This window comes from Pteropus alecto, unplaced genomic scaffold (assembly GCF_000325575.1).
Source record: "Pteropus alecto unplaced genomic scaffold, ASM32557v1 scaffold220, whole genome shotgun sequence".
NCBI classification, from domain to species: Eukaryota; Metazoa; Chordata; class Mammalia; order Chiroptera; family Pteropodidae; genus Pteropus; species Pteropus alecto.
The window spans coordinates 2,408,326-2,422,126 of NW_006430043.1; the positions used below are offsets into that span (position 1 = coordinate 2,408,326).

At 47.4% G+C, this 13,801-nt stretch overlaps 1 protein-coding gene across 1 annotated transcript in view; it reads right to left on the reverse strand.

Moving 5' to 3' along the window:
• Positions 1 to 8,937: 8,937 nt before the first annotated feature.
• ACVRL1 (activin A receptor like type 1) overlaps positions 8,938 to 13,801 on the reverse strand; it is a 7,707-nt gene continuing 2,843 nt past the window's right edge. Inside the window, exons 7-9 of the mRNA XM_006904578.1 lie at positions 13,111 to 13,308; positions 10,458 to 10,588; positions 8,938 to 9,260 (exon numbers count right to left, since the gene is read on the reverse strand). Of these exons, the coding sequence (XP_006904640.1) occupies positions 9,126 to 9,260; positions 10,458 to 10,588; positions 13,111 to 13,308 (464 nt within the window). The 3' untranslated portion in view covers positions 8,938 to 9,125. The remainder of the gene's footprint in view (positions 9,261 to 10,457; positions 10,589 to 13,110; positions 13,309 to 13,801) is intronic.

The window sequence follows — 13,801 nt, forward strand, 5'->3', positions numbered from 1 at the left end:
GCATGTTATCATCACTGGCCTATGCAAGGTGGCAGGGCCCTTCTCAGATTTGATTTTATACCTCCTTTCCAGTCCCCTTTTCAATCTCCATCCACCTTGCCCCACTTATCCCACAGGCACTCTAGTGAGCTTGCTCATGTCCTTAAATACATGCATATCCTTATTAAGAATGTAGTGTTGTTTTGAATATGCATGTATTCTATTATTAGTTCGTGTGTGTGTGTGTGTGTATGTGTTAAGAACACTTGACATAAGGTCTACCCTCAGCATATTTTGCAGCATATAATACAATATTGTTAACTCTAGGCTCTATGCTGTATAGTAGATCTCTAGGATTTATTCATCTTGTAGAACTGAAACTTTGTACCTTTTAACTAAGACCACCCCATTTCCACCTCCCCCTAGCCCTGGCAACCACCATTCTACTCTCTGCCTCTACAGGTTTGACTATTTTAGATTCCTTATGTGATATCATGTAATATTTGTCCTTCTGTACTTGGCTTATTTCACTTAGCATGATGTCCCCCAGGTTCATCCGTGTTGTCACAAATGGTGGGATTTTCTTCTTTTTAAATATTAATATTAAAACCAATTAATGGCTGAATAATATCCCATTGTATGTCAGTCATTGTCGATGGGCATTTAGTTTACTTCCATATCTTGGTTATTGTGAATAATGCTGCAATGAACATGAGATTGCAGATATTTTCTTAGGATCTTGATTTCAATTTCTTTGGATATACACCCAGAAGTGGAATTGCTGGGTCATATGGCAGTTATATTATGCATTCTAAATTTATATAAAAGGAATTGTGCTATGAGCCTCATTCTCTTTTTGCCAATCAATTATATATTTTTAAGATTTATCCATGTTGCTATATGTATATGTGGTTCATTGCTTCTGATGGAACATAGTATTCTGAAATATTCATCCACAACACTTTATTTGTCTAACCCCCCAGGGATGGACCCCAAAGTTGGCTCCGGCTCCCTGCTATCACACACAGTGTTGTGTTGAACTTTCTTATGAGTGTCTCCTCATGGACTTGTGTGAGAATTTCTCTGAGTTTTGGACCCATAAATGGTATCAGGAGGTCAAATAGCATAAGCATACCCACTTTACTAGTATAGTAAAATGCTATACTAGTTTATACTTCTGCAAGGACTGTTCACAAAGGTTCCTGTGCCACACACCCTTACCAATACTGGACATTGCTCACTTTTCTTATTTTGCCATTTTGATAGATGTTAGTTATGTCATCTAATGTGCATTTCTCAATCAATAATGAGTTTGAACATTCCTTTCTATACTTGTTAGTCATTTGAGCTTCCATGTTTTGAATTGACTCTTCATGTCTTTTGTCCATTTTTTAAATTGGGTTTTGCTGATTTGCAGGAGTTTCTCATATATTGTAGATATTAATGCCTTAACAGCTTTAAGGATTGCAAATCTATCCTTTTGGTCTACTGCCTATTTTTTAATTTTATTCATTTATTAATGTTAAATTTATTTGTGGTGTATAGTTGAAGAGTGAATAGATATCATCGCATCCATATATTTATTTTGCAGTTTGTGTTTTAAGGATATTATTTAAGTCTTTCCCCATCCCTAAGTCAAGAATGTTCTCTTATATTTTCTTTTATCGGCCTTATAGTTTTGCCTTTCACATTTTGGTCCTTAATCCATTTGGAATCCATCTCGTATATGATGTAAGGTAGAGACCCAACTGCATTTTCCCTCAAAACAATGATCCAGTGTTCTCAACACTGTCTAAACAACATAGCCTTTTTTTCTCACTAATATTTAAATAGCTTTAGTGAGATATAATTCATATGCCATACAATTCACCCATTTAAAGTGGCTTTTAGTATATTCAGAGTTTTGCAACCATTATCACAATTAATTTAGAAGATTTTCATCACTCCCCTCAGAAAAAAAAGAACCGCCATACCCTTCACTAATTTTTGATGCTACCTTTATCATATTTCAGTTCTCAGGTATATACAGATCTGTTTCTGAGCTCTGTATTATGTTCCACTTGTTCATTTGTCTATTTGTCAATTTGTCTGGAATTATTCTATTTCTATTACTATTACTTGTCTTATGTCTTATTATCTGCTAGGGCAAGTTTCCCCTCTTCTTACTTTTTCAAAATTGATTTGGCCAAATTCACATATCTTTGGACCCCAGAATTCCACTTTTTAGAATTTATCCTATAGATACACTTGAATTAAGCAAAATTAGTACACACAAGTTTAGCTATTGCAGCATTATTTGTCATAGCCCCAAATTGGAAACAACCAAAACTTCCAAAAATAGGGGACTAGTTTAATTAAGGTACATTCAAATAGTGGAATACTATGCTGTTGTTAGAAGGAAGGAAAGAAAGAGAAAAGGAGAGAGAGAGAGAGAGAGAGAGAGAGAGAGAGAGAGAAGGGAGGGCAGATATGATGAGATAGAAAATATAACTGAGCTTTGTCTCTAGCTCTTTCAGGTTCTTCACTCTCTTACACTGCTCAGCAAATAGGATAATGATTGATATATATAGCCCGATGCCACTACCTTCAATATAAACCTACTCTGAGAACCAAAAAGAAAAAGGAAGGAAGGAAGGAAGGAAGGAAGGAAGTAAGGAAGGAAGGAAGGAAGGAAGAAAGAAAGAAAGAAAGAAAGAAAGAAAGAAAGAAAGAAAGAAAGAAAGAAAGAAAGAAAGAAAGAAAGAAAGAAAGAAAGAGATATAGAGGGAGGGAGGGAGGAATAGGCTCTTTTTATATAAAAAGTAAGAGAGACAAGGACCATATTCGAATCTACTTACATGCATATAAAGAAGGTCTGAAGGGACAGAAGCATAAGAAACTAAGACTAGTGATTTCTTTGTGGGTCAGGGAACTTGGATAGATGGGAGACAAGGATGGGAGGGAAACATTTTATTGTCTACTTTTGGTCATATTTATTTTTGAATTATGTGAATGTATATCCTATTCAAAAAGTAACCTAAAACCCTTATACACTGCTGGTGGAACTGCAAATTGGTACAGCCACTATGGAAAACAGTATGGAGGTTCCTCAAAAAACTAAGAATTGATCTACCATATGATCCAGCAATCCTTCTACTGGGTATTTACCCCAAAGACTTGAAAACCCATATCCAAAAAGATATTTGTTGAATTACCAACAAAAATCCAACTGGAATCTTGACTAGGATGAATGAAACCCTTTGCTCTTCACTACTCTGTTCCTTTCATCAAGTGTCAGAAGTACAACGACAGGTATGAGGGCCTGAAGCCAGGAGAAGGCCCTGGTCAGGTGGTAACCAGGACTGGAAGAAGTTAAGAATTCAGGAGAAAGTCTCCAAGTTGTATATGGCTGTTGGTTTTCTTTTAAACAATGGTCATTTAGAACCATCTATTCTACTTCTTTATGTTTGCCTAACTATTTTATTAAGGAATTACATTTCTGAGGAAGAGGGAAGAAGGGGTATTGACTATAAACCTCTGAATGCCCTTGTCTGTGAGCAACGACTATTGTACTTGAACCCCAAGTGTTGGGCAAAGCCTCATCACTCACCTGGTGGCAGGTTATCTTTACTGCAGGCTGAGCACTTGAGAAGAACTAACTGCCTTTGTTGAGTTGAGCTTACAAATCCAAATTGAAGAAAGGCTGTCGGACATACTTTGCAAGCTGGTTTGCTTTCTTTATTTTTCTAAACATCAGTCCAGCTTCTTGTCCTGAAGGATCATAGATTCCAAATTAGAAGTCACAATTAATGAGATTTTCCAGTAATGAGCCTAAGAATAAAATTATAGAAAATCCACTAATTAGAGACTATGCAGCCACCTTCACAATTTGGATCCAGGCCTCTGGGAGGAGGAAGGAGGAGGGAAGGTCCTAGATGCAACCTATGCCTGACCGTCCTTCCTTCCTGCTGCCACTGCCCTTTCCCCTGGGCTTGGGGGACTCATAGCACCCAGTACTTCCTGCCTCTGAGCTCCTACCTCCTACCCGGGTCAAGCTAGGCTCTGCTTCTAAGGGCTAAGTAAGGCTAAATTCCTGGAAACTGCAAAATAGGGACCACGTGGAGGTGGGGGGTATGTTTTCTCCTCAGTTCAGGGAAGCAGTGGGGGAAGGGTGCTGGGAGAAGGAAGAGGGTAGAAAATCAGACAAAAATGCCCATTATACCCAAGCCAGTCAATTTCCTTTTTTCATCTCTTTATCAGTGTTTGTGACTGAGGTTCTTATCAACAGGAAACGCCTGCCTAAGGGGATGAGGCAGGTCCAGGGGGACTGAACGCCAGGGACTGAGAATTCTGGGTAGTACGTTGCTGCTGTCCAGCCAGACCAAGTGACCTCCTGATTCCCAGAACCCAGTAAGGTTCCCAGACTCTTTGCCTTGGCATCTAGTGAATCCTTAGGTCTACATAGGATGATAGCACCAAACAGGCCCCGAGGCCAAAGGGTCTATAGGAAGAAGCCCTGGGTAGGGCTCCAGCCCTAGCCCTCTGTGACCAAGGACAGGTCACCAAAAGCTCAAACTACAAAGTGAGAATTGCCTTAGCCCCTAAAACACACCAAATCTCCAACTTTTTAGCTGAAGTGAGGCTAAGTGACATGACAAGGTCACAGATGACTTAGTGACAGTCACTCCTACTGGCCTTTCCAGTGTGTTTGCCTTTAAGCCCTCCGAGGATAGTGCCAGTGCCGGGCATCCAAGCCTGGGACAATTAGGCCTTTGGCACAGACTTCTGAATGAAAGAGAAGAGAGGGACTCTACCACTGATTGACCTCCTATTGTGTGTCTGGTGCTTTAAGAAGAATGATCATCGGACTAGGAGACTAGTCTCCCAGATGGGGCTCCCAGGAGAGGGACAAATGGAGGGTCAGATTTCCCCTCAGGCTAAAATCAAATCTTAGTGCTGAAAATAAATGCCCACGAGGGATCTCTGGGCCACACAAGGCTTTATGGGTGGCTTAGAGGAACAGGTTTATCTAGACATCTTTCTTCAAACTGGCAGAAAACTGAATGGAAAGTACGGGAACTGGCTGTTCTGGGAGGACAGGTGTGAAAGGTTTGTGTAGAACAGAAGACAGGCCCCCGTGCTTTCTGTTCCTTGCCTTCTGCCTATCAGTTGTCCTTGAGCAGCCACACTCTGCTCTTGGTTGTGGCGGTAATAAAGGAAATTCCAGTGTGCCTTTTGCCCGGCCCCCATGTCTCCCTGGACAACCCTACTCTCCCCCAACCTCACCACTTGCTCCTACAGCTGGAGATCTAGGTCAGTAAGAGTGGGTGGGTGAGAAAGAGCAGAGAAAAGACTCATCCAGACGTGACACCCCGCAGGGCAGCAGTGACAACACTTTAACCTGAAAACTGCCTGAAAATAGACTGTGTGTCTATGACATTATGCAAATCATATGCAAAGTCAAGAAGCCCTCTGTCTCTATTTCTAGCAAACTGAATGTGGACCTGGTGGAAGCAGCTCGTTCCAAGAGTCGCCCACCCAGAGTGACGGCTGCACAGTTAGCATCAGTCTCCACCCTGGGAGAATAGACTCAGGACATGCACCCTTCCACTCCACCCCCAGGGCTGGATCTTTTAGGCGTGAGGACTTCACCATCTCTAGGTCTGTTAATTTTGATGCTAGCGAGGGCATGGAAGAAGCAGAGCACCCTTCCTGAAGGCTAATGTGAGGCAGGACTGAGGGAGACTAGTGACTGGGAGGGTAGAGAGAACTGTCCTTGGTGGCCTGGGTACCACAAGGCCTTGGCAGGGGAAGGTTCTCAGCATCAAAGCTCATGCTCCAGGGACCACCTTCACTCCTTATTTGGGCACATCATAGACAGTCATCATTCCTCCAGTAGGGTCTATACCACACAGATGATACTCTCTTTGGAGAAGTATGAAAATTGGAGCCTGGGATCCCCCAGGAAACAGGGCAAAGCTGCGAAGTCAATGAGTTTTCTTCTTTCAAAGAAAGGCAACTTCCCTGAGGCTCTACATGGAGACAGAGCCGTGGACACGTGAGCTCCCAAGAATGCTTCTAACCCTGGAGGGCAATGAGCCCATTCTCCTATCCCAGATCCCATCCAAGCTTCTGGTAACTCATTTTCTGCCATTTCCCTACTGCCCTCCTGCCCACTCTCCAACCACAGTGTGGACATCAGGTTGGGGATCTAAGGACCAGGGTCTGGGAAGTACAGGGGAAGGAAGGGGGAAGGCAGTAGTTGTGGGATGCCAGGAACGTCCTCATTTCCCAAAAGCCGGTCTAACAGGTCGTCTGGGAAGGAAGGCACTGTCTCTTGCGTGGGGGCTTCATGTACACAGGCAGGTATGAGGCCGACTTGTGGACTGCGGGGAGTAGGGGTGGGCCTCCGTGGTAAAAAGAATTGGGGCATCCTTTCTGTGGACTTAGGCAAGGTGAGGGTCCCATTTGAGGAAGGAATGGAGAGGGAATTGAGGCGGGCAGGGCCAAGCCGCCTCTGAGTGTGGACACAGAAAGCTCCTTCCTAGGTGTTGTTTTCAGGGGACAGTCCCTGCAAACCAGAAACACCGGGGTGTTCACCCACGCTGGCGCCTGCGGCGGGGTGAGGAGAGTCCCACTGTCGGAGAAGGCCCACGGTTCCGGCGCAGGGGCTGGCGGGCAGCGGCCGCTGGGCAGCCTTTCGGCCAGCAGAGGGCGATGTGGCGGGCACCGCAAGCAGCCTGCTCCCAGCCAAGTGTCAGAACTGAGATTTAGGCCGCCACGGGAAGTGGGGAGGGTGTCTAAACAGAGGTCTGCGCTATGACCTGTCCATTAAGGGCAAAGGCCGCGCAGGTTACCCCGGGACCCTCTCCTTCCCCGTCCCCTCAGGTTCCCTCTGCGACGGGCCACTGCAGAGGCACCAGCCTAGGAAAACTCAACAGGATCTCGGGATTCAACCATGGTTTATTGAGGGCCTACTATGTGCTAAGCACGAGCTAAGTGCTCTCATAAACAGTATCTCCAGGTAAGAGACTGCAGTTTCGTTCGACCCTGGAACCTCTTTCTGCACTCAGACGTATTATGCGAACTGCTCTCACCAACTCCTGCTTCCCTCCCTGACCAATGGCAGTTCTCCCAACACCCGCCCTCTTCTCTCACTCCTCCCCTTGTCACTACACCTCCTGCCTCAGACCTTCTCTTCTTAGGGATGGTCTAGCTTTTAGGGAGCTGCCTTCAGTTTCTGGCTGTGGAGTCTCAGAAGGAGGCTTTTGCCTCCCAAATCCAGTACAGAAAATCCTCAGGGAAGGACTGAATCCTGGGTTGTGTGGGTTCCAGTGACCGGAAGCCATGAAGCAAACTGCCCCATGATGATCTGGGAACCCAGCAGGTCTTTCTGTTTTCACTCAGTTTCACTTCTTCGTTCTCCTCTGGGCCTTGCACAATGCTGGGAGACAGGCCTGGGAAAGTGCCCCAGTGGTGATGGTGTAAGAAGCACACAAGAAGCTGGCCAGGGGAGGTTGTGCCAGGTCATTTACAACAGGAGAAGAGGCCATGTTTGCTTTACCTCCTGTGAATAACCGAGGGTTCATCTTTACTCTGCCCCAAGGGCAGAGGCTATGGGGTCAGGTCTTCCCAAGCTTGGGCTGTCCTTGTTCCTAACCTGAGCCCCAACCTCCCAACTGTTCAGGCTCTACTTCCAACTCACTGCTCACCCCCCACCCCCAAGCCCATTTACCTGCCCAGGGTTCAGGGTAACCTCCTCAGTGCATAGAAACACACCCTTGACTTCTAAACGCTAAACTTTCTGTGTGTTTCTCTACAACCACCAGGTTCTTTCTAGACACATACTCTCTGGGGCCTGGCCAAGAGTGTGGATCTGGGCCAGGGGCCAGTGGGGAGCAGGAACCTGGATGCCAGAAAATTATTGGCTGGAGCCACATTTCCTCTAAGCCTCGGAGGTCCTGCAGGAAGCCATCCTTCAGCCCCTCTCAGTCCTGGGCAAAGAAGGCAAAGCCACAGAGAAGGTAAGGGCTGGCTGGCTTGCCTGCCAGAAGGCCAGGGACTGTCTGAGCCCAAGGATGACCTGTCGGTTAAGGCAGGAACTGGAGCCTGTGGAATTAGACTAGGAGGTATCTCAGACACTCCTGGCCTCAGATAAAGTAATTTTCAAATCCCTATCTTAGGACAAATTGCCAGGGGCTGGGGCATAAAGAATAAGACACTGATGAACTGAATTCTAACATGGGCTGAAAATACCAAAAAAATAATAATAATAATTAGAGCTGAAAAAAACCTCAAAGGACATCAAGACCAAATCTTTCAATGTGTAGATGAAGAAACGAAGGTTCTGAGACAATGAAGGCCTCATTCTTATCACTTAGAGCAAGCACCCAGGACCAGAACCTGGGTCTCTGACTCTCAGCTGAACCTTTCCCTGGCCATGTTTGGCCTTGATGTCCTCTCAGTTATTCTGAAAGTCCTGGGCCTGCCACACCCCCAGTAGGACTCCTTGAGTTTAACCCCCAATAAGTCAGCTAGGATAGGGGGTAGGTGCCCCAGCTCTTCTAGGCAGCTGACCGTCAGCTTGCAGGAGCCGTCCAGGAGACAGAGGCCTGAGGCGTCATGTAGCTGACATACAAGCCCATGGAAAGAAACTGATGGGCCCTGGATGTCTGAGGCTTGGGCCAGAGGCAGAAGCCTGGCAGGGCAGGGTGTCTACCGAAGGCCGGACAGGGCCCCAGCCACCTTGGCAGCTCTGGTAGTCGCCCTCCGTGAGGTTGACCAAGGGCAGGGGGTAGAGTGCAGGCCTAGGCTCTGGGCCCAAGAGACTGGGATTCCCTGACATGGCCATCCTGGCTCTGGGGCCTCCTTTGCATCCTGTCCTGGGATTGTAAGGGATGCACCCAGGGCATGGGGGTGGGGAGGGAGCCAGGCGTCAGGGAGCCTGCTGTTCTGAGCAGGCCAGACGGTGGGAGATCGGGTTTCAACCCAGCAGTATTTTTGGCTGGATGGGCTGAGGGGCTGAACTGAGCAGGCACAGCCTTCCCCTAGAGGGGTACCCCCCGACTCCAGCACAACACTCACACTACCCCCACCCAGATAGACCACCATCCACCGCCCACCCCCACACACCGCAGGCCCAGGGGAGTCAGGTTTCAGGCCAGTGGCTAGTGAATTACTTTGGGCTTCTCCAGACTGTTGCTGAGTTTCTGAAGTGTCTTCTTGATCCGCAGTGCAGTGAGGCGGGCAGAGGGGTTGGGGTACCAGCACTCCCGCATCATCTGAGCCAGGCCTGAGAGGACCTGGGGGAAGGGAGAGAGAGGCAGAGGGGAAGAAGCAGAGACATGGGTCAGGGAAGATGGAAAGGAGGAGGCAAGGAGGGTGGCTCAGTAATGGGGCGACACAAGCAGGACAGAATGGATGAGAAGAGGGAAGATGAGAGTGTTGAAAAGGAAGGGGAAAGGAAAGGCAGAAGTGGTAAGACGAGGAATGGAGGGGACCAGGCAAAGATGAGAAGAGTAAGATAAAAAATGGGAGAGGAAGAGAGTGGAGTAAGAAGGGGCATGAAGATAGGCAGGCAGGACAGAAAGAGAGCTGTAACTCATCTTCAGGAGCACTCAGGTCCCCTTTGGTGAGTAGTGTTTGTGGAACACCTTGCCCCCACCCCCACCTCCAAGAAAGGGGAGATAAGCAAACCTTAGGGCTCCCACATCTCCAGCCAGACCCCAGTGCAGAGGGTAGTGTCTCTCAGACCTCAACCAACCATAACTGGACCCAGTGGACACTGGAAGAATGGGTGGTGAGCACTGCAAGTGTCCAGAGAGGAAGCCACCCCAGGAAGCTCAGTGGGTGAGCCACTGAGTGAGCCAGCCCCACCCTGAGCTGATTCTTGAGAAGGAGTGTATATGCACAGGAATTCATGTGTGGCTTTTTTTGTGTGGAAATGTATATTGTGCAGAAATGTACATGTGTATATTTATTCATTCTTTTAATAAACATCTATTGAGCACCTACTGTGGGCCAGGCACTGTGATAGATGAGGATATAAAGGTCAACCCAGGTACATGCTTTTTGTCTTCACGGGGCCAGCAGTCTAGCATACACATGCATGTGTATGTATGTATATCTGTGAGTACGTGTTTAAGTAGAAGCATGTGCATGCCTATTTGTGTTTATATACACACGTATGTGTGCTTGTAAAAGTATGTAGAGTTTTGAGAAAAGACAAAGACAAACAAGAACAAAAACTGCAAAGCAAGAAATGCAGCAGAACCTCTGACCTTTCCGGCAAGGTGAAGTATTCTCAAAATCCCAGAATAACCAGGGGGTCCAAAGGCCAGACCAGGGATATGGGAGGGAGTAGCCAGGGAGGTACCCTGGACTGTATCCCCCAGAATCTATCCAGGTGAAGCAAAGGCCTCAGACACAAGTTCCTGGGTCCAGAAATCCCAGCTGTGAGCCACCACCCCATGCCATCCCAGCCCCCATGGAGACCTCACCGGGTCTGCAGCCAGCCGGTTGGGGATGGTGGGGGTCTGCTGGTCAACACACACCACCTTTTTCATGTCCTCAAAGCTGGGATCATTGGGTACCACATCATAGAAGGGTGGCCTGTAGTCTTCCACAATGCCTGGGGGTGAAGGGTGATGGAAAGTGACACAGGACCCCAAGAAGGCCCAATACCACCCAGAGGAAACCAATTGCCTGACCATGCTACCCTTTAGAGGAACATTATAATATTAGAAATATATTTATAAATAATAATTACTACTGCTTATTTTGCCATGTGCCAGGCATTGTGCTATAAATGCTTTACATGCATTATACTGTTAGTCTTCACAATAATCTTATTAGGTAGGTACTGTTATTACTCACATTTTATTGATGAAGAAACTGATGCTCAGAGAACCTGAGCCCAAGGTTACACAGCTAGTGATGGCAGAGTCAAGACTTAAACTCATCTCATTAGATTCCTAGGCCAGATCTTGTTCTACTGCTTCCCACCCAGGGTCTGGGTACTGCCTGTAGGTCCCAACTAACACAGATGCCCAATAATACCTAAAGTTTACTGAGCACTTACTATATGCCAGGCACTATCCTAAGTGCATTGCATTAAATCCTCATAACAACCCTATGAGGTAAGTAAATACTGAGTTCCACTCTATAAGCAATTAAATTAAGGCCAGAGAGGTTAAGAAGCTTGTCTAAAAATCACACAAGTAGAAAGTGACAGCTGAGATTTAAGCCCAGAAAGTCTACCCAAAGCCCAGGCTCTTAACCTCCAAATTTTATAGACCTAAGGGATAGTAGCTGGTTGACTGCTAGGTGAGGGTGTAGAAAAAGGAGAAGGGAGAGAAAATACCTCTCTTAAGAGAAAGAGATTTTTACCCAGGTCCAAATAACATCCCCCCACTCTCAGGGATGGCATAGGCCTCTCCTGACCCTCTCGGCCGGCATCACCCCTCCCTTATACCAAGTGTGTTGTCCTTAGCAGGAGCTTTCTGAAAATGATGGCTGTGGAGCTGCAGCCAGCTCAAGCAGAAGAGGCCAGACCCAGAAAAAATGCCCCATGCTGCACCCTGCTTCCCAGGCCGAGGATGGGGGCCAGGGCCACATAGTCGAAAACCTCAGAAGAGCCTGCTCCAGCTGTTCTCCCCATGGCGGGCTTCCAGGTCAGCCCCTGTGCCGCTCGCGCCCTAATCAGTGCTGCACAGAGGCCTGAGCGTGTCTAATGGGCCTTTAATCAGTGCCGGGGCTGACACCAGATTACAGTGTTTATAATGCGCCACGAATCAGTATGGGACTGACAGAGCTTCCCTCCGCCCCAGGAGCCAGCAGTCAGCCATCCCCTCAGCCCTGGCTGGTCCAGCCTTCCTCATCTGCCTGCAGCCTGGTCCAAGTAGCCTTGGTCTTTCCAGGTGCCCCCTTCTCCTACCCCGGCCTCTAGAGCTGACTCTGAACTTTCAAGCCTGAAGAGGCAGGAATCTGATGCCTTTGAGTCTCCCAAAGGGTCTCGTTACACCTCGGCCTGATGAGAGCAAATGAAGCCTGGCATGAGGCTGGCTCCTCATAGATGCTCAGGAAATAAGAATTTACCTCTCCCCAAGGAACAGAGCTCCAGTCATATCCTGAGGCTTGTCCCCAATCTATCAGGAGCTCTGGCAACCCCTCCATATGGACAGCCTCCACGAAGACTGACAAGCCTCTCCACCCAATCCAGACCACCACCCATCATCCATCTACCCCAGGGCTGAGAGGCCACTGGCCACATGGCTGCTCACTATACGGGTCCCTCTGCCTGCTCCTGGCCCCTCAAATTTGAGTTCTTTGTGGCACCCACAATAATAATGAGGCAGCAATAAACAGGCAGTTTAGGCACTATTATACCCTGCATTTTTGTGGTCAAGGAAGCCAAGGACCAGAGAGGTTTAAGTAGTACAGTGGTAAAGAGCACTGGTCGTAGAGTCAGATTGCCTGGTTTCAGACTCCAGTGCTGCCTCTAGCCAGCTGTAATTCTGTGCCTCAGTCCCCTCATCTGTAAATGAGGATGATACTGTGTCAGGCATTCATTATGACAACAATAATTGACACTAATATTTACCGAGCTACAGAACAGCTCCATACACTGTCCTAAATACTTCATTTGGATTATCTCAACTACTAAAAACTATTTTTATTCTCATCTTATAAATGAGGAAACTGAGGCTTAGAGAGCAGGTTAAGTAACCTGCACATGGTCAGTGGCAAAATCAAGAACTGAACCTAGGCAGTCTAATTCCCAACCCATTTTCTTAACCACTAAGCAACACCAGCTTCCTGCCAACATAGGATGATTAAATAAGACAATACATGTATATCACATGGCACCTGGCACATATTTAAGCTCAATAAATGTTAACTGCTATTAATATTTCTGTTATTATCACTTACCCAAGATTTCGCAGCCAGAATCACAGACTCACAGACTCAGATGAACCTTAAAAGTTCACTCAGCTGAATCAGCTAGCGAGTGATAATGAAGGGAATACAGGTGGTTTGGCCACAAAACTCTCGTGCCGCAGGGACATGCCATGGCAGGAAGACCCCATCTCCTGCCTGTCTATCCACCTGCCCCATTCCCCTTTCCTCACCCCGTGCCGGATAGGCCCTCACCATTGACAATGGTCCGGCGGGCGATCTCCCACAGCACCAGACCAAAGGCCCAGATGTCAGTCCACTTGTAGGACTCAAAGCAGTCGGTACGGATCTGTTCGTCCAGCACCTCTGGGGCCATGTACCGTTTGGTGCCTACTCGAGGGTTGTTGCCAATGTCCAGGTAATCACTACTCTGGGAGTGCATCACAGCCAGGCCTGTGGGTACGGGGCCTGTCACTTCTGCCACTCCCCTGAGCCCACAGACAGGGCGCAAGGCGAGGATGGAGGTGTGACACAGAGGTGCAGGCAAATGGAGACCAGCCTCGAGGTGGGCTGGGAGAACAACTGTCCCAGTTTCATTTCACTTGTGTAGTGCTTTCTAGGTACCCAAGAACCCAGTGAGATGTTAGCAGGCAAGGCAGGCATTATTATGCCCATTCCACAGAGCAGAACCCCAAGGCCCAGTTATGGGAAGCAGTGTAGTGAATGAAGCTAGGATGAGAACCCAGGTTCCTGGCTCCCTGTCCCTTTCTCCTAACTCTTGGGAGTTGGGGTGATGTGGTGGAAGGAGTTTGGGCTGGAAAAGGGTGTTATGTAACTTGTGGGGCTCTTGTGGAGGTGAAATGAGACAGCAAACATCTCTGTAAGTTTTAAAACGCCAATCCGTATCGTCGTCGTCCACAGGCATGCAAATAGGCCAAGGCGGAAC